The sequence below is a fragment of the Triturus cristatus genome, chromosome 9 (genome assembly GCF_964204655.1).
Source record: "Triturus cristatus chromosome 9, aTriCri1.1, whole genome shotgun sequence".
In the NCBI taxonomy this organism is placed as follows: Eukaryota; Metazoa; Chordata; class Amphibia; order Caudata; family Salamandridae; genus Triturus; species Triturus cristatus.
Window position 1 is genome coordinate 514,051,761 of NC_140592.1, and position 22,013 is coordinate 514,073,773.

Consider the following 22,013-nt stretch of genomic DNA (forward strand, 5'->3'; position numbering starts at 1 on the left):
TGGAAAGTTGTTTCAACCACTGTAATCCAATTTTTCCTTTGTCACCTGAGATTCGTGCATCATCGCGAATGCCGGCAATGTATTTAAGCAAGATTTTGAACTTTTTTCTCTAAATTATATGTTCCATTACTTTTTTAGTAAACCACTTACCTCAAACAATAATTTATAGTGTCTGACATTTGCAAACCTCCCGCGGATTCAGATACGGTATGATTCACGACAGAACTTCTAAGAAAAACGTTAAAAAAAAAAATTCTCAAAATAAAACAATTCTTCTATAAAGTGTGTTTTCAAATATATAAACATACCAGGTGATTTTTTGTATTTATCAGAGAGCTACTTCTACTGTAATCATAACACAGGGTTCTGGGACATTATAGCTAGGAAAAGTAAAATTCAAAAAATATTTGGAACTCACTAAAAAATAATGGTTTAAAGGATGTTAAAATTAGGAAATGGAATTAAAAACACCATAGAAATTTACTAAAACAACAAAGTTACAGGGACGTTATAGTAAGGCTCAGATTTCACACATACAAAACCATAGAATATCAGCAGTTAAAGTTACCTGAGTGAACTATAACTTATGCCCTCACAATCCACTGCTTTTGACCTCACATATTACATCACTGATGGCATGGTCAGTGACATCACTGATGACATCTCGAATTAAATTACTGATTACATCACTGATGACATCATCCATAGAACCACTAATACCCCATATAATCTCTCATACACCCACTCACACACACACAACTACTCACATACCCATTCACAGACCCATACAACCACTCAATACCTATTCACTCACCCACACAACCACTTACATACCCGTTCACACATCTACACAAGCACTAACACGTCCACTCACTCACCTTTACAGCCACTCACACTGACACTTACTGTGTAACACAACCACTCACACACCCACTCACTTACCCTTAAAGCCACTCAGACAGCCATTCACTCATCCATGTGCCCACTTACACACTTGGTCAATCACCCATAGAGCCATTCAGACTGCTACTCAGTCACTGATACAGCCACTCACCCACCCACTCACCCACCCATAGAGACACTCCCACAGCCACTCAGTCACTAATACAGCCACTCATATACATATTCACTCACCCATACAGCTACTCACACAGCCACTCACCTACCCATGCAGCCACTCACACACCTGTACAGCTATTCACATAGCCACTCACCCAAACAGCTACTCACACATCCACTTATTCACCCAGATAGCCACTCACACACCCACTCACACACCTATACAAACACTCACACACATTCAGAGTCTCACTGCCACTCAGATGACATATGTTAGAACTAGTATCACTCTGTAGTAGTACAGAAAGCATAGTAATTTACGTTATGCAGGAGATTAGCATATATTTTTAAGTTTCAGAAACATTTTTGAAACACACTCACTGGATGATGTCATCAATTATGTCATTTGAGATATCATCAGTGATGTCACTGACCATGTCATGAGTGATGTAATATGTGAAGTCAAGAACAGTGCGTTGCAGTGGAGTAAGTTATAGTTAGCTCAGGTAACTATAACTGCTGAATTTGTATGATTTTGTACATGTGAAATTTGAGCCTAACTATAACGTCCCTGTAACCTTTGTTTTTTCCAGTGACTATATATACATTGTTTAAAAAACAGTAGTCTGGTGAGAGAGCTAAAGCTGTCTCAAAGACTGGACCTAAGAATATATTATTACATCATGAGTCATGAAGAAAATATTCAGAGACGCTTTTACACAGTAATTGAAAATCATCAACCCATCCTCCTGCAAGGCATCTGTGCAGATGCTTTGAAGATTGGACAGATCTTGCCACTCCTCAGAAAAGCATATATAGACCCTAAATAAACGACTGCTCAGACACCCTTCTATCTTTCATGGGAAAAATAATTGAGTATGGCACTACTGGCCAGTTCCATCATTGGCCAAACGGGTCTGCAGAAAGTTTCTATTATATTGAATATGATTAGCCTACACAGTGGGGTTTTCTTGGTTTTGCTACTCTACTACCAAAAGTAGATGCCTAAATTATTTGACCGCTGTATTCTTACCCCTGCTCTGTAGGTTCAATATGCATATGGACCTTTGTTAGTATGATCGAACCAGGGAGAGAACATTTCAAAGAAATGTGTGTATTCATTTCCAGTCTTCTTTTTTTAGTTTTTTATTTAGTGTCTCTTCCCTCATTAACATAGCCTCTCTGAAGAGGCGGAGTTTTCAGTTTTTCATTAATACATGAGGCACAAAGACCCAAACAAGTACCCATCTTCAATTTATTGTCAACTGAAAGATTGAGAGTTTTACCTTTTCACTTTCCTGACTTTTGATAGCATGTTTAAACTGGTGGCTGATTTCTAATATCTGGATTTTTGGATGAATTTAATGAGAGAATACCTCTGTCAATATATATTTGATTGTGCATCTTTCATATGTTTGGTGTTCTTTGCAAATTATATATTTTCTCTATCTGTGTGGTTCTGAATTGTGTACATTAATTTTAATCCGTTTCGTACTGCTCACCTGTACCCCCGTCTCTCTTGTGGACGGGTGCTGCTATTTTGCAGTGATGAAACAGCTCACAATTGAATCCACAAACCGTCCTTTGCCATCGCAAATCGTATAGCGCACTCGGGAGTCGAAAAATAAACATTTCTTTATTCCATCACTATTGTTGTTGCCTTTGTCATTAATTTGAATATGTTATTTGGTTTTAAAGAGCTATTTCTGCTTGCTTACACCTATCACCTTTCTTTTATTTTAATGTTTTATTAGCAGTTTATTAAAAGTTGTATTACAGTTTAGCCTGTCATTACTATCATTCAGCTTTTCCTTTAGTCTTTTTTTCTAAAACTAGCTAATAAACGATTAGGTGCCTAAGAGAGACCAAAATCAGTGAGGTCTTCTTTATTGACCATTTCTACCTGTCCTTCTTTGCAGAGCTGGTAGACTGTGATATTGTGGACAAAGCCTGTGGGGGTGGCCTTCCTTCCACTGCGTACGAAGCCATTGAGAAATTGGGTAAGTTGTGGTTGACATTGATAAAAAAGAGTGACAGTTTATTGGCTTTGCTGAAGACTGTTCTAAGTATGATATTGCTGCTGGAGAAAGAAGGAGTTGTGTAGTCCCCATGCTTTACCGCTTGATAATGCAAAGATGAGGGCATTCCCTTTCTTTTAAAGAAAGCCCAAGGATCCCAGCACACAAGACCAAGGAGAAGAAAAAAGGTAAGGTGGAAGTGGATACACAAATCCATCCAGAATTGTGTTTCAGTCCCACTTGGTCTTTTTCTCAAACTTGAGATTTTTTTTATGGTTTCTAAGTTGGTATTAAACACCACAATACTTGTTTATCGTTGAGTGACATCCCTATTTGAAATGGTGTGCTGTCCATTTTTAATACACCCCACCAATACCCTCTAAGATATCATATGTAAAGGAATTAGATCTCACCCATAGTTTTAATATGAATAGAGTTTTGGGGCTTTGGGTTAACCTGGTTTACCTTCTGATTTAATCTTCCAGTAGAGTTCAAACAGACGAAGCATGTTGGCAAGTCTGCCTAGCGGTCATCCCTGTAACTCTCTCAACCTTTCCCTCAGAGCAAAATAAATCTTCTCAGTCATCTAATACCACCCTTTAAGGCAACACAGTTTCTTCCCACCCTCACCACTGTCTTTGACTTCAAATATGGAAGCAAACTCTTTGTAACTGATCTTGGCTTTTTACATGTGCAAAACCAATAACATCAAACTTCACATCACCAATACCCATGCATTATCATACTAAAATATGGTTTAATCTTGTTAACCGCTCCCTTTCCTCGAAGCCTCCTCATAGACCGTATCACAGTTTACAGCTAGGGTTGGGTGGTAAACTCCGCTCTGTCATTGGAGTTCACTGAGTTTTTGCCCCCTCGCTCTCTGCTTGGAGCATGGAGTTCAGCAAAAACTCTGCCAACCGCCGCATGGTGGAGTTTGCTGCCCGCCAGACGTGAAACACAATGTGAGTGGCATTGCTTCTACCTGATAGCAACTCAGGGCGTGGCTCTCAGTCAGGGACAAGAGGCATGTTGGCCAATAGGTGCGGCACACGGTGTGCTGTTCGGTTCTTTAGGCTTGTGCTACTCTTAGAGACACGTGCCCGGGACTGCTTCTGTGGGTTCCATGGTAGGCACAAGGCTGAAGACACCTGTATGTAGAGCACCCCATGGAGCCTGTCAGACTCACGGTCCACCGCAGAACATAAGTGGCTCCATGGCAGAGAACCTGCTGGGCTCTGACTACTCCAAGGCCGCCTTCCTGAAGTTCAGAGCGAGTGCCCCCCTGACCGCAGGGCCACTACCCCTTGCACAGTTTCAACCCCCCTGCCGAGGGGCCCTCTGCCTATGAGGACCAGGCCCTGGTCTACCCTTATAGCCCGCACAGACACCTGACTTCCATGTGGATAAGTGCCTCCAAACTATCAGATACATTTTTTATTGCTCACTACTAAGTGCTGCTATATATATTTTGTTGAACTTCTAAGTGGTCTCAAGGACCATAGATGAGAAATCCTGCTCGAGCAAACTCAGTGCGGTGCTTTTTGAGGACCTGCTATCAGGGTACTCTGCTTAAGCGAGTCCACTCCTTGGTTGAAGCCCTGCTGAGCAAACTCAATTTGTAAGCTGCACTGTAAGGAGCGCATCCTTCCCAACATGCTGTGTTTCTCCAGGGTGTTCATTTATAGTTGCTTGGAGAATGAGCCTGTTTACATCACAACCCGTTCCCTAGCAAAAGACCATGTTTAGGGCAGGTGGAACTCTGCAGAATCTCACAGAGTAATTATGTAACTCTACAGAATTCTGCAGAGTAAAACTCTGCAAGTTCTGTCCAACCTTACTACCAAAGGAAGCAATTTTGTTCCTTGAACTATTTCAGGAGACAAGTGGTCACATTCCAATCTATCCCACTGACCAAGGTCAAATGGATGCTCGCCTTAATAAGCCTGTTAATCCGCTTGAATAGGCCATTCTCACAGAAAGGTAGGCACAGTGTCTAGATATTCAACATTCCTTTCTTTTGCAAACTGTAACTTGAAATGAGACAAATTGCACTCCATCTGCCACAGTTTACAGTGGCAAACCCTAAAAACACACTGCTATCTTAGCCGTGTTGCAGGGATTCTGCTCATGCACAGAACTATGTGCAGGAAACCAGGACCTCAGTGTATTGTTGTGTACCAAAAAAGCCACCTCAGTGCCCAGAACCCCAATCCGACTAGCATTAGTGTCTCATTCGTTCTCTGTACTACAGCGAAGCTACCCATGATTTGACAACCTAGAACATGCGACTTAGTAAACTCTCAGGAATAGTGGTAAACAAGAACACTCTTTCGTTCACACTCATACTTGTCCACAACGTGAGTAAGCAGAGACACTGTATAGTTTAATGTGTTTATTTTTAACCAAGTGCTCTAAGTTGCAGTACTCTAGCCTATACGAGCAGCATAATGCATAAAAACAATATAATTAGCATTGTTACAATTCCATAAATCACAAAAGAGGAAATCATATTATAATGACAGTGGAAACAGGACTATAGCTCCTTCTACCACCCTCCCAGTGCTCATGAGCTAGTTCAGAATAATTATAGAAGACCTCTGGGCTTTGTCAGCGAGACCCCATACCTATGAGATCAGATGCAGTGATTTACATCTCAGGATCAGCACAGCTCTTCTATGTTGGAAAGGTTTTCTCCAAGTGCCTTCTCATGCATGTAATGCCATATTAAAAGCACCCGAGTTTCAGTTGGGCCGCTGTGCTTCATGTTATGTCTATGTGCTTGGGACTGACCAAAGTGAATCAACAGCATACTATGTTATTCGACCTTGAACAGGCTGTACAGAGAGAGATCGCGGTACCCCGCTGGATTTGTGAAAGGTAGACAGTTCTCATGTGAAGCAGCGCCAGCAAAGTATTTCACGAGAACAGAGCCATGTAGTGTAGTGTGCAAAAGCGGCAGAATGGCAGCCAAGCCTATACTACTTATGCTAACTTAGCAATGTCTGCTGTTAAACCCATTTCCTCACTACAGCAGAAAGGTCCCCCTCAAAGGATCCAAGAACAATGCAAAGCCCACAGACCCTAGAGAAGGGTTGCCATTTCCCTCAGCATCAGGCTCCAACCCCATACCAATTATTTTGATGTGATGGACAGAGCATACTAGAGTGACTTCAAAGTGACTTTGCTGTCAATCTTCTCAAAACACCCTTGGACAGAACACACAGCGGGCCACAGCACCATAAAGCAGAGAATATGTCTCTTTACAATGCGAGTCATTACATCACGTGCTTTTACAACGCGGTTGTTACAACGACTGCGTTATTAAAATACAGTACCATTACAACGCAAGTCGTTACAACGACATGCTCTAGATGGCGCACTGGATTTAGGAATAGTATAATTTACTATTCCAACTCCAGTGTGTGCAACAGTAGGGAAGGTGTTGGAATAGTAAATTATACTATTCCTTCGTTTACAGGACCATTTAGAGCTAGTCGTTGTCACGACTTGCGTTATAATGGTACTCCGTTGTAACAACGCGAACGTTGGAACTACCGCTTTCTAAAGGCATCGCGGTGTAATGACCGGATTGTAAAGGCTGTTTCCCTATAGCAGGTGCAGCAATATGACCGGGTACTTCGCGATATCTCTACAAAGAATCTGTCAAACTTGTCATATTTAGCCAGTAGCATTTTAAAATTCCTCTTTAGAAACAAAACAAGCTGACTTTGTCACAGGCATCATCTTCATGAGTAGCTCCTCAGTGCTTTGTTATTCACCATGGAACTGAAATTACATTCTGGTTTCCAACATGGAGAGTAGAGCACCCCCAGATGACTCATTATCACACTTTTAAGATTCCTTTAGAGCTTCATCGCCTCGCCCAACAATGTTACTTTATGCGTTACAGGGGGACTAGAGACAGAGAAGGACTACGACTATGAGGGCCACAAGCAGAGCTGCAGCTTCTCCACCAACAAGGTTGCAGTCTTCATCAACAGCTCTGTAGAGATCTCAAAGGACGAAAAGGGTAAGTGAAGAGGTTGACAGTCTCTGGTTGAAAACTGTTTACATTTTACGACAAGGACTGTGCCTTTGAAATGATGGAAGGGTCTGGGCACAATGAGATAATGCATTTTCAGCAGCACAGGCCATTTAAGAGAAATGTACCACTTTTCTTGAATGACCTGTCTGCCCTTGTTTGACATCACTACTCTCTTAAGCCCATATCATTTGCATTTCTCGTTTGGCCACAACTCTTCCTGATGTGACTTCCTAAGAAGAATCTTAGTAATAAACCTCTCTGTCTGACCCATATAAGGACATAATCTCTCAAACAATAGAAAATGGCAAAAACTTTAAATTGAATATCAGAGTGGAAATCTAATCTAGACATTCCAAGGCTTCAACAGTGAAAAGCGTTACGAGGCAACGGGTGGGAGTGCATATTTAGGAGCACATATTTCCAAATGTCGCAGTATCCCAGTTCATGATTACACAGATAGAGAACACAGTTGGGCAATTTAATCAAGCATGGGTAACGCTGGAGGCCTTGTATGGTTGCTGTGGAAAGAGCCGGGAGGAATTGGGAAGTCTGGATGGGTGTAGCTGTCTTTATTAATGGTCACAGTTACTCTGTGGTGAGATATAATACAAACCTGCAAATGTGTTGCACTCAAAAAACACTCACAAAGGTGAGGTGACCTAAAACAAATTGCCAGCTCCCCACACGTACCATACTTAGTTGACAGTTGGGCTTTGCGATGGAATCCAAGTGAATGTTGGAGACCCAGCTTGTTCAGGAATTGACAAGTTAAATGTGCATAACGCTGCTGTTCAGCTGGTTCCAGGAACCCCTCTTGATCTGTTCAAATGTGCCACCTGTCTATGGACAGTTAACTTCTTCATCTACTTCTAAAGGTGTATTATTCAAACCATTCTAGGTAACTAAGCAGGAGTACATGGAGAAAAGAGAGCATGAACACTGTCCAGAACATTTCATGTTCAGCAGACCACTAGCGCCCCAGATAATATATGCAAGTTAATCAACATTAGTCCCTAATACAAAGATGCACAACAATAAATGCAACCCACTGGTAGTTTTAATGAAAACAGGAATAACGAGGAAGTAGGTGCCATAGAAAAAACTTGATTGGTGCTTGCATGAGGCTTGATTGGTGCTCGCTTGTGTTAATAAAGTGATCAGTGTGTGTAACATATAATTAGGACAAACACTGGCTGGAAAATTATGGTACAAATTATTAAGGGGGAGAGGATGTGGCCTAATGGCTAGGGCGTTCGATTGCGGAGCGGACCGGGTTCGAGTCTCGGCAGGGACGCTCAACATTCTGTGACTCTGAGCAAATCCCTTAATCTCACTGTGCCTAACAATAAAAATGAATGTGTCCGTCTGTAGCACAACTTGTGCTCATGTAATGCGATCTGATACCTTCGGGTCTAGTTTGCGCCATATAAAACTCCCCAAAAAGGTCCTTGGCATAAGCCAACCACATTTCGATCCTGTGTAGGATAGAGGGATCATCTTCGTAACTTCTAAGTATAAGGCACCCCAGAAAGAGATTATGTTGGGATCATAGACACTAGCAAGGAAAAGAAGGCATAGTTGTCTGCTTTGAAGGTCAGCTTGGAGGCCTGCGGAGCAGTAAGCCAGGCGGAAGGATGTAATGGCTGGCAAATGGTCCTGATTGGGCAAAAGTCAGAGCATGGACGATGCCTGGGGGACCTCAATGAGATCCCTCATTACAAGGCAGAGCTGTAGTTTCATGGACTGCGCTCAGACCGCGGTAACCAGTGGGGAGTATTTCTGTTTGGAAACATTTGGGACATTTTAACCTGGGCTACTAAATGGCTCTGTGATGTCATACTAATGGCAATTTGTGCACTACACACACGATGATTAAAAATAGTAGGAAGAACAGTCGCATTTTCGAATTCTAGCTCTCTGGCAAGACCTTGTCACTAACTTGTTTTTCCCTGATCTGTTTTGGTATTCTGTCCTAGACGAATCTCACCAGTGGAAGCTTGGTTTAATAGATATGACATCAGAGTTGGGAGGAGATTAGCCCCCCGGATTTATTTGCTGTACCAGAATCATATTTGTGCATTGACAAGGCCACTTTAAAATAAATTTACAGGAGCAAAACATTGTCGAAAAGAATAGAAGTGGACAATCGTAAACCTTCTGTGATCGTTTATAATCTGGTGCATACCAAAGGGGGCCTTCCTTTTTATCTGTCTTCGAGTCAGAACATACAACGCCATTTTATCTTAACTAGATTTCGTTTAGATTTTTTACTGCTTATGGTAGAATATCCTGATAATTGTTACACCCTGGCGGGTTTGAGCCCCTGTCCATGTGATGGTGTGTCAACCCTTACTAATCTGCACATCTTGTTATTTTGCACCTTCTATGATATCCCCAGAGCATTTTTATTGACCCTTTTTAAAGTTTTAAATTTAGACAGTGCAGAACCGCCCTGTTGTTTTTTACAACAGTTCCACTGTCCTCTGATTTGCTGTGCAATGGCCTCATTTATATGGCAGGTTTTAAAATTAAGGAAATGTGCACTATCACAGGAGTGACTTGATTTAGGCACCTTATTACAGCTGCATGATTGTATGACACGGTGGCTTGTTTTTAAAATCAGTTTTTTTTTAACATTTCACTGTAAATATGTTTGTGCCTTTTCAATGTGAACGTTGAAGGGCTGAATTTAATATATGCTTAATATATGCTTCTTCCGCTTATGAATTATATATATTGTGAATTTTTTGTGTTTTTATGTTACAGAAACGTAGCAAATAATGAAATTTTAACTGACTTACATCAGAGTTTATTTTTGTTTTGTAATGGATCCTAAGGGCTAATAAGTGCCTTACAGGGAAGGTGGTCAGACAGCCGTCTTGTTAAACAAGCATTGGAAATGCAATTGTTCTCGCATTTGCTTGAGTTAGAGCTATTGGTGTTGTAAATGACTATGTCTTTTACCAATGTGTTATGGAGTGTAAGTATGTGGTGTGTAGTGGAATTATGTTGAATGCATTGGAATTGTTAGTTGTGGAATTGTGTGGTATGGAATTGTGTGGCGTGGATTTGTGTAGTCGAATTATGTTGCATGGTGTTGAGTGGAATTATGTGGACAGTAATTATGTGGTATTGAGTGTACTGGGATTATGGAGTGGTATTATGTGTTAAGGAGTGTAAATATGTGGAATGGCATTGTGTGTTGTGGACTGGTATGTAGTGGAGTTTAATTTTGTGGTGTGCTGTTGAATTTTGTGGCATGATGTGCAAATCTTTGGTGTGGATTGGATGTATTTGGCGTGTTGTGTAGTTGTGGTGTTGAGTTGAATTATGTGGTTTGTTGTCAAATTGTGTGGTGTGGATTGGAAATGTGTGGAATTGAATTGTGTGTTGTGGAACAGTGTGGATTGCTTTGCCTTTTTGGTGACAAAAGTAAACAAATAGGTAGGAGATGTGTGTAATTACAAATAATGTGGATGTTAGTTCACATCATTACGAAAAAGCTAATTTCACACACCCCTAGAAAGTATAGTTTGTGGGTTGGGTCTGTGATTTATTTTAGCTGGTGGTGTGGCAATCTTAGTATGTCTTGAGGCTCTCCAGAATGCACAGATTGTGCATGTTGGGTCTAGGGCAAGGCCACTGGAATTATGAGGCAGGAGAGAGCCAAAATATGCGGCAGGGTTGACAAAATTTTGCAGCATGAAAAAGGCAAACTATGGGGCATAATGAGGCACATTTTCTGAGAGTATCACTTTATTATTTTGTCATTTTTGCACTTGTTAATACTGTCTGGACACAGGTTGCACCTTATTAATACCAGTTTAACATCTAAATATAGAAATATGAAACAGAAAGGTGACCACTCAACCTTTGCAACAGGCCTTTCACTGCGCGGTAGCGTGTGTTGTTGCATTTTAGGTAACTTTTGAAACGTTTGAGCTTCAAACTATTTTTTTCTTTGTTAGAATCTTTAGATTAGGCAGCAGGTAATGGATTATGTGGAAAATAAGACAGAACCATAAATATGCCAAAAAGCTGCGTCCACACAATTGCATAATTCCAGTGGCCTTGGTCTAGGGCAAGAGACATATGGTGTTCTGTTTTTTCAGTTAGTAGCACATTGCATTCTGGGACTCGTAGTATGTGCGTAGAATTTACAGTATGAAATGTGCAGTTGATACACAGCTCAGACTCTCAGTGCTATTGGGTATAAAAGCACAGACTGACTAAAGCTATCAGGCCTTTGAAATCAAGGATCTCCGATTGTGACACTAAATTCCACTTACCTCAATTCCACTATTTGGACATGTCTGATTCTCAACTGTGGTCCTATAACATTCTATGAAACTATACCATTCCAATATATTTGTATGAGAATATTTAGTTTTGACATGTGCCCCAGTGGTGTTTCCACCCACTCTCTGTAAGCCGTTGACTTGATCTGTGCTATGCAGAACCTCAAATAACCTCAAATAAATTATCTATTCCACGGATTCCCTCAGGTTTCTGTTCACCGCCGAGAGGTGGGCTGAGAAGGCCAGTGGATTCCTGGGACACATAATTGCACTGCTTGCTTCTGGTGGGGCGGTGTCAGTGCGACATCAGCATTCACCATTCCAAGGCATACCAACACACAGGTTTTGGGAGACTCAATTTAGATTGCTTTGGGATGGCACTCTCTCTTTCCTGAAGAGCGAGATCCCAGCAGTGGAAAAGAAAGTTTAGATTGTAAGTTGACAACATCAGTTCTTAGAAGTTTTCCGGTGTGCAAAGTAAACGTCCTACTTTCTAAAAAAGATAATAAAACCCAAAAACGTTTTCTACATGGCCCTTCTCTAAGGCCTAGCTAGCATTTATGTCACAGCAATGGTGATAAAGCCGACTGTCCTGGGAGGTCCGTTTTTGTTCTGGATTTAAAATGCGAAACTCAAACCAAAAATAAACAAAAAAACTTTGCTGTGGAAAATAAATCTTTGGGTACTTATGTCCGGTATGGTCTGATGGTCGGTAAATAGAATAATTACTTTGCAGTGCGGAATCCCTCCAGTACATGTACACCGTGCTTTACTACTCAGGAAATTAACTGCCCCTGTGGGCGCTCATGTTTATGAAAGTGGGCGACTGTGTCTTTTTATAAGAAGTGGGTGCCTAAGTTGTTTATGAAAACCGGCACCCGAATGGGCACCCGTGTTGTTTTTGAAAGCGGGCAGGGGGGGGGGAGGCTGCAAACCGCGACCGCTATTAAACAAAGCACAAGCAGTTGCGGCTGGTGACATATGAAAATGGTGAGGGGTAAAATTATTGTCATACTGCATTATGGCGAGCGAGCCTGAACAACCTACTAGCATTGGACTCGGAGCCGAAGCCCGGATGGTGGGCAGTTGTCAAGAACTAACAAAAGTAGTGGGTTAGGTTTAGCATCTGGTATTATGGGCACTCCAAAGACAGAAGTACTCAAATAGACTGAGTTCAACTGTGCCTGATCATTTATGATGGAGTCTTACCAAGTTTTATATAAATTCTCATAAATATTGAAATTGCTTTGCCCTGCCTGCAAGCAGGTCTATTGTGCTTCTTAAAATGTAAATTAAGGGCCCGATTCACAGAACCAACTTAAGACAAAATCCTAACCTTAATACGATTTTGGTATTCACAGAAGGCACTTACTCATTTTGGTATTCACAGAAGGCACTTACTCATTGATGAGTAAGTGCCTTCTGTGAATACCAAAATGAGTAAGTGCACTTACTCATTTTGGTATTCACAGAAGGCACTTACTCATCAATGAGTAAGTGCCTTCTGTGAATACCAAAAGGAGTAAGTGCCTTCTGTGAATACCAAAATGAGTAAATGGTAGTAAGTTTAGGATTTTGTCTTAAGTTAGTTCTGTGAATCGGGCCCAAAGTGTGGCCATTTGAACTCCAGCAAGGGATTGCTTGTATGCTTTTTCTCAAAGAGTGCAGTTTTGGGGATTCTGGCAAGCTGGCCCGAGTGCTTGGGTTAACAGTCAAACCATGTATAGTATTTCATTGACTTCCCAACAGGGCCTTCCAGTCAATTCTGAATCGACTAATACACCCAAGGAGCGATACTACAATTTCCAGGATGCCATGATTCTTTAGCCCCTGCTTATATTTTTATTGTCCTGAACTCGTGACTTGTGTTTTCTGGAGAGCTATACCAAGATGTTTCTGTTCAAAGTGTATCACCAAATCTTCTCATGAACTCTGCAAGCCAATTGTGCAGCCGTTACCTCGTGGAAGGGAGGGTCCTATCCTTTTGTAGGTGGGGGATCTCTGTTTAAATAGCCTACATCCAGAAGTTTATATGGCTCCAACAGCACATACTTGGTCAGTTCCACAGGACTCTCACAGTGTGAGCTTTCTGCAACAATGCTCTGCCAGTGCTTTATGCCACAACACACTGGCATATTCCTGGCACCAGTGAGTTCTACTAGTGAAGCAGCGGTTCTGTTGTGCTCCAGCTTTGTTACGTTTCTGAGTGACAGTGCTCAAAAACAACCATATTGTGAGCTTTTTTTTATTGCGGTGTCAATAAAGCGCTTCAACGCCTCGTCGTGAGTAGCAAGCACTATATAAATGCGATTACAGTACAATAAAATGAGTTAGAAGCTTTACAGAGTGTCAGGCTGATGTATAGCTTTCATACCGAGGCATCGAAAAGGCGCCAAGAAGCAAGAAGCTGCATGTCATTCACACGCCAGGCTGAGTTAATCTGTGGTCAATGGTAAAGTATCATGAAGGCACCCACTCTCTTTTCAAGTCAAAGACAAACCTAAATCAATTTGTAGCACATCGATATGACAGTGCATAACACGTCTATGATTATTTACCCGCCTTGATAGATTCCACAAACACAGATTATAGGGTAGGAGAATATTCTGACAATCTGTGCTAGGATGTTCGAGTGTGCTCAACAGCGTCATAATCTGAAGACCTTAAATGTAGTCAATGTCTGGATCCTGTGGTCTGTGTAGAGTTCATTAGGAAATGTATCATTTCCACTGCAGTTCGCGTGTACGACTCTCTCTCCGCGCTGTACGATCGGGGTGTGTGGTATTCACAGCTCAGGCCAGGGTTTGTGCATTTAAATAGGAGATAAGCACGCGCTTCAAGGTGGCTTTGCCCCGGGCCCCCTCTTCTGCTTCTGACTGACTGTGTACTCAAGTATGGAGTTGTAGGTGAGACATGACAGCATTCAGGCAGGAACCAGACCATCGGACACTGCTCTCCTGCACACTGCCATGGGGGTGGGCCGTGGAGGAGGACACGGGGAGGCACCAGGCAACAGCGGGTAGAGCGTGGGCAGTGACAGAGTCTGCTGAGCTAGCTTGGCAGGCGACAGGCACGACCGGACCAGTTCCTGTCAGCGCAAGGCTCGGACGGGGCTGCTTTAGGGAGCCGACGCAGCACTGGGCGATGCTACTGAGGCAGTCCAAGGAGGATAAGGAGGTCTCGTGAAGACGCACTGCGGGCTAGAGATGCGCAAGGTAAACATCCATTCACGGCTCGCAATTCTCGGGGGGGAGTGTAAAATATAAATAAAAAACATACCTGATCCCGGTCCTGTGCCACCTCTGCTCCTGGTCCGGTCAAGAGCAGAAACAGGATTCACAGGAACAGGCATGCTCCTTCCTCCCTCCCCTGAGACCTGTAGCCAATCACAAAGCGTTGTGAATGGTGGGGAGTCCCAGACAGCGCCCAGCCGGGCACCAGTAGGGATGCCATAGGCTGCATGCAGCCTACATAGAGAAAATGTAGAGTGCGCATGACTGCTTTGGTCGGCCCAAGGGCCGACCAAGCAGTCACGGCACTCAGTGGTGCAAGCCACTCCTCCCCGACCCGCCCCAACCAGGCATATCCTCCCGCCTGCCCCCAACGAGGCATACCTCTGCTTTGCCTTCTGCTTTCTCGCAGTGCTAGAAGCAGAAAATAAAATGGTATTTAAAATACCATTTTATTTTCTGCTTCTCGCACTACGAGAGAGCAGTGAGGCGGCGCTCCTACGCCCCAATGGAGCGGCCGCCACTGAACAAAAGTGGGGAAAGTGAAAGCGCGCTTGGTGCACTGTATGCAAAAATCGGGAAAGTGAAAGTGCGCATGGTGCACTGAATGTAAGGAAAGCACTTCCTTCCTGCAGTAGGGCAAAATCCATTAAATAGTGCATACAGACTAAATAAGACATACGTGTAACATCAGAAGTAAAAGGGCCAGTCGCCATGGGAGGTTTCAAACTAAGACAAGTGGGTACTAAGGAGAGACTAACAAGGTGATGTAGAAATCAGAAGGCAGCATTTATGAAGTACAACGACACAGGCCAATTAAAAATATGGACGGAGAGTGGGTGGAGCTTCACATCCCTAACTCACTACTACATGCCTCGAAGAGGAGTGCATGCGCGTTGCCCAGGCTTATCCTATAAAAGAGGAGTGACTTCAGCAAGTCCATACTAGAAGACACACTGCAATTAGTTTCAAGACGTTATTATAGCTAATCCTTCGGATGGAAGAGAAATATAGATTGCTTTTTTTTTTTTAAAGAAAAAGGATGTTTTTTTCTTAATCTTAAAGCCTGGAAAAAATGTCCGTCTACCCAAAAAGCAGATGTAGCCAATGAATGTTAAGCAGAAAGACAGGAAAAAAGCTCTCAGAAAAAAAGTATTGTAAACTTGGTGAATAGATCCACACTGTACTTGGCCCCCAAGTGTTGCCAAAGTCTCCAGAAAAGTCGGTTCAGAGTAATGTGTTTAAATTTTGGAGAAGATGCCTCCGCTGAACGAGCTAATTGTCATATTTGGACTTTTACAGAAGAATATTTGAGGGCAGGTTATTGTCACACTAGACACAGGACTAAAATATGTTCCCATTTTATGTTTGAGTTCCTGAACGGGAAGATAGAGAACCTTGTTAATTTGTTTCAGACTTTTGCAAAGCACATTTCTCCACAAACCATTTTAGGGTTCTTTTGTGACCAAAGGAGAATACTAACAAGAAAAACACCTTGAGGGTAGTGAGAATCTCACTGACTCAAGGACCAATAAGCTTTGTGGATGACGCGGAGTAGAATATTTGATCCTTGATCCAAGCTCCTTCTGGAGCGACCCCAACTCATTGACTGCCCATTCCAAGAAGCTTATGAAGCAAACTTATTGGGACTATGTTTCGAATAATCTCCATCAAAATCCAAGGTTGGGAAGGTTGTCAATACAGTTCTCAAGTGTTAAACCGAGTGTTGGTTTTGAATTGTACATGGACACCATCCAACTTCAATTAGCAAAAATGCTGTACATAAGGTTTCGACTTGACATCCATCAAATCAAATCTTTTGCAGCGAGATGGAAACCAGAAAACCCCGCTGATGACATTAACTCCACGCACTTTAAAAGTTAAAGTAAATCTTGCACACATTATCTTTATTTGCCCACTTTACAATAATCCTCGAAGGAAATGGATTCGACCAGTTTGCTGGACTATGGGTTTAGGAAACATTTAGACGCACTGAGAGCCCTAAAAACAGATACTTCCCATCCTTCACGATAAGTATTACCGCAAACTAGTGAATACTATTGCATATTCAACTTGATCCAGTTTCAGTTCTTCATATCAGTCCTAGTTTTCCAATTGTAAACCCATAAATTCGACTTTCTCGAAAGATTTTGAGCCACGTCAGAGTATTTCATAAGACACTAATGAGGATTGTTGTGCACTAGTTTGGCACAGCTAGAGCCATGCTTATCAAATGCATACCCACCCAAAACTTGGCACACAGAGCTTCCAGTTAACGAGCCATCTCTTTTCATAAGATTGTAAATATTAGCCTAAACAGCTCCTGAAAAATGTGGTCAAACACTAAGTTCTTCCATTTGAGCATATAAAAATTGCACAGCAGCAACATTGCTGTATGTCATGTTAGCTATTGGTGAGCCCTTCTCTCATCTCCCTTAAGATCACATTGAGGATCTGCGTTTATTAGTCCTCCCTACATTCTCAGGTACCCCTCAGGCATAAGGAGAGACTACACACCGTAGAGGTTATGATATAAATAGAACAGTAGTTAGGAAACAAGATTGCCTGAGAGTTCAGTAAAAGGCTCCAGACACCTAGTGCAAGGTTTGTAATCATAATGTTTGGCCCTGGTACTTTCATGTACATTGATCATGGTGTGTCAAACCTGCATAGCATATACCTTTTTCGTATAACATTCTAACCTGATATAAGTTCACATGTCATATGTAAGACAGCAGCAAATGGTCTTCCTTATGTTTCTTTGTGTTGGTAAAATGTTAACAATGTAGTAAATGAAGAATTATGTTTGTGACTTTTAAAAGCTTTTTTTCTAGAAGAGAACGTATTTTGTTTTGTAATGTCTGAAACTGATCAGATAAGAAAAAGGTTCCCCCCTAAAAAAAGTTTGTTCTAGGTCCGGAGAAAGGGGGAAACAAGACACCATGAAACATTTCCCACATAACCTGTATTACTTTACTAATGGATCAAAGTGCCCAAGTCCCGACCACCAGCTACCATAGGAACAACAACACAAAACTAGTTTATGTGTTTTTATTAATTTTTTAAATTTATTTTTAACTTAGTGGTAATCCTACCACATTACTCAAATGACATATTAAATACATAGTTTGTAATCATATTCGCCTTACTTATACATTTTTAATAATTATATGTTACTCAAAATATTTAAATCTTCCCAAAACTTTCCAAATAACATTTTCTTCCACCTCAGCTCCTTCCTTGAAAATTTCGAGATGATCCGTCAAGCAGGAGTTGAGAAAAAGGGAGGGTCCCAAAATGCATTTTCACCCATTCATTTTCTATATGAAAATACAGACACAGCTACAGCCAAAGAATCTGAATGGATTTACACCGAATTTGGCAAAAGAGTTAGATCTTGCTTCAGAAAGCGTGTTTTTTTATTTGGTGTAAATCTGTTTATTCGTTTTTGAGAAATGAAAGCCAAAAACGCTATATATTTAACACTGCATAGAATACATGAATCCACATGCTCAACCACACATTGTGACTGTAATTTGAAGAAAAAGTTGCAGCTGCCATCTTAGGATCTGGGGACGTAGTCCAGAGTCCCAAAAAATAAAACAAATAAGATATAAGGGGAAGGGTAGGTGAACCTTGGCTCCTGGGTATTGTTGGGGGGGGAAGGGACCCCCCGGGGTCAAATGATTTATACATTTGTTTTTTGGGGGGTTCCATGGAGCCACAGATCCAGCACAACACCCTTGGTGATTCACTGTAGATCCCTGGGGCTGTTGTGCTTAGTTTCGGAATGAATACGTGGTTCCACAGTACCCCATAACATTTTTTTAAAAAAGGGATTTCAGTGGCCATGTAGGTTCGGGGCAGGTCCCAACCCCACTCTGCACACAGTGGAAAGCCATACGCTGCCGGATAGTAGAGAGCCTGCAGAAGGTTGTATGCAGGGCATGGCCATGCACTTCTAATTACCATGGATATTATATCACTCATGACATATGCTATGACATAATGGATAACATCACTGCAACATCTGAAATTACATAATTCATAACAACACTGTATAGAGGGGGTGCGAGTTATAGTTACTTTTGGGCCAAGTTATTAAGCTATATCTGATGTTATTTGAGATGTTATCAGTGATGTCATCAGCAATGTCACTGACCATGTCATGAGTTATGTAATATGTGAGGTCGTAAGCAGTGCATTGCGGGGGCTTAAGTTACAGTTAGATCAGGTAACTATAACTGCTGAATTTCAATGTTTTTGTGCGTGTAAAATTCGAGCCTAACTATATCATCATGGTAACCTTTGGTTTTTTTCAGTGAATTTTTAAGGTTTCTTTAAAAATTGTATTTCCTAATTATAACGTCCCGGTAACCTTTTGTTTTTTAAGTTAATTTCTAAGGGTTTTTAGGTCTTGGCTAGGCAGCGCTTGCCCTGTCTCTTCAAGACATGCTGTGTTCAGGATATGGGTATAAAGCTCCACCCACTTTCCGCCCACCTTTTTAATTGGCTCCCGTACCTGCCTTTTATAAATGGTGGCTTTTCATTGGTCAATAGGCTTAGTAGGCCCTCCTTATTACTGCCTTGTCTCTTCTTGTTAGCTCCCATGAGGACATCACCTGTTACATGTGTCGTTACTCCCTAGGTTTTAATTACAGCCTCAGAGCACTATTTTCTTAAAGGGCTGTGGGCAGGACACACGCTTGGTCCTAAGCAAGGCTGCCAGTGCGTACTTTACTCACTAGCACATCTCACATTTATATGAGACCTTCTATAAATTTTCCTTCATCATCTCCATACAGAGTACAACCTAATCCAGAATTAATATAATAATTCTTTTGTCATATTTCAAAGCTACTAATTGTACATATGGACATAGCTGTTTTAATGTACTTGTGGTACTGTCTTGCATGTGGTAAATTATGGCTAGAGTGGATTTATCATATCTTCTGCAGGGAGCAGTGCTATATGTGGCCAAAAGAGGTCCCATGGGACCTTTTTTGGCCACATTTGGTGCTGCACCCTGCAACATGGCTAGGTAAAAAAACATTGAATAATAAATGTTGGTCGTGATGCAATCAAGTAATTACCAGAACTATCTAAACAGTCTTTTACATGCTTTTAAGTCTTAGTGTGCACTCGGTGGAGGGGCTCCACCCTGCCCCTGTTTTACAAATTTGAAATTTCTAGAACCACTAATCTAGATTAGGCCTGGGCGGCAAATTCCGTTCCGCTCGCGGAATTTGCGAAATTTGCGTAATTTCGTGTTCCGCGGAGAACGCGAAATTGCTCAAAAGTCTGCTTTTCGCGATTTCGCGAAATTTTTGCTTGTTCGCGTTCTCAAAATCCATGTTCGCGAGATATTTCTCCTCGAGCACGCAAACAGCAATTGCGAACAGGAAAAAAGCATCGCGAACAAGCAATTCCGCGTGTTCGCGGAATTTCTGCTTGTTCGCGGAGATTTTTTACCGTTTCGCGGAGATTTGCGTAACGCAATTACGCAAATTCCGCCCACCCCTAATCTAGATCTCGTGTGCACTACTCGGTCCCCCTTCTGGGTTTCATCTCAATGTGACTTTATTAAACGTTATTAACTGTAGTAAAAAAACAACAATGACAAAATATGCATCTGTAAGACACCCCAAATATGAACAGATCAGATGACAGTAGTCCACTACTGTCCCTTCATCAGGGGTGTCTAGAAACAAAAATATATCATTTAAGCCATGAAGCTGTGCAAATCAACTGCTATTTAAAAATTATAACTTCATTTCATGAGGGACATAACCTAACCAATAATCAATGTGGTTTAAACCAACTACCTATAATCAAGGTGGTTGAACATACTAAGAAACTGACAGGACTGAAATGGTTGTTAGAGTGCTTGCAGGCTTTGCATCAAATACTGCTTAATTTAGTGTCACCAAAGAGAAGTGAGCCTACTAAGCTACCTCTGAATGTGAAACTAAATTTGTCAAGAGTGCACTTAATCATGCAAGAAATAGTGATCACATGACCGTAAAATCATATGGACACATAAGTTTCAGTTACAAGTGAAAAACATGCAGCTATCTAGTGTGATTAAAAGTATAAAAACAAATACCACACTCCAACCTTTAAGTGGTCAAAATTCAACTGATGTGCTGAGCATAAAGACGTATTCCAAAAACGTCCAGCTCCCTGACTAATGAAAGAACAAAAGGAAGGCGCGATTATGAAGTGAAACAAAAAACGGTCAAAAAATAATGCCAAGAGCGCAGCTCTTAAAATGTCATGTTCGTCAAGATTATGAACTCTCCAACAGTACTAACCTCATGATTCCCAACTCAGAGGGCGTACGCGATCGTATTCCAAGCGAGTGCCTCAGTGACCCACACTTGAGTACACCATGATGTGAGGATTACATGAAATCATGCTGGGTAAAACATTGGCATTTATAATGCCAATAACTCCAACTTTGCAGGGTGCAGTACCATATGTGGCCAAATGGTACTGCACCATGTAACATTGCTAGTTAAAAATCATTAGCATTTATAATGCCAATAACCCCAACTCCAACAAATGCGAGACCGATTGCATTTTCAATACAATAGGTCTCACATTTGTTAAAGTTAGAGCTGTTGGCGTTGAAAATGACAATGTTTTTTACTTTAGTTTTTTTTATACCATTGGCAATAGTGCTATGCAAATATAATAACTGCACTGCAAAGTAAAAAAACATGGTTATTTTCAACGCCAATAGCTCTAACTTTAACAAATGCAAGACCTATTGCATTGCAAATGCTGATTTATTTTATTTCCTAACTAAAACATCCCTGTAACCTTTGTTTTTATATGGTAAATTTCTATGTTTTTTTAATTTGTATTTCCCAACTTGAATGTCACTGTAACCTTTGAGAGTGGGTGTGTGAGTGGCTGTATCGGTCGGTGAGTGGGTGTGTGAGTGGCTATATTGGTCTATGAGTGGGTGCGTTTGGCTGTATGGGTCTGTGACTGGGTTTGTGAGTGATTTTGTGGGTGTGTGACTGACTGTATGGGTGTGTGACTGGCTGTCTGAATGGTTGTATAGGTGAGCATGAATGGGTATGTGAGTGGCTGTATGGGTCTATGGCTGGGTTTATGAGTGGTTTTGTGAGTATCTGAGTGGATTTGTGAGTGGCTGTATGGGTATGAGTGAGTGTGCTAGTGTGTAAGTGAGTCTGTAAGTGGGTATGTAAGTGTCTGCATGGGTCTGTGAGTGTGTGTGGGCATCTGTGAGTGGGTCTTTGAGTGGGTGTGTGAATGTATCTGTGGGTCTGTGTGTCTGTAAGTTTCTGTGTGGGTCTGTGAGTAGGTGTCTGGGTGCCTGTGTGGGTCT

General features: G+C 41.6%; 1 protein-coding gene across 1 annotated transcript in view; it reads left to right on the forward strand.

The window, feature by feature from the left end:
- Positions 1–22,013, forward strand: part of CTSF (cathepsin F) — a 303,262-nt gene that overhangs the window by 232,983 nt on the left and 48,266 nt on the right. The window contains exons 9-10 of the mRNA XM_085625496.1: positions 2,979–3,059; positions 6,991–7,110. Coding sequence (XP_085481622.1) covers positions 2,979–3,059; positions 6,991–7,110 — 201 coding nt within the window. The remainder of the gene's footprint in view (positions 1–2,978; positions 3,060–6,990; positions 7,111–22,013) is intronic.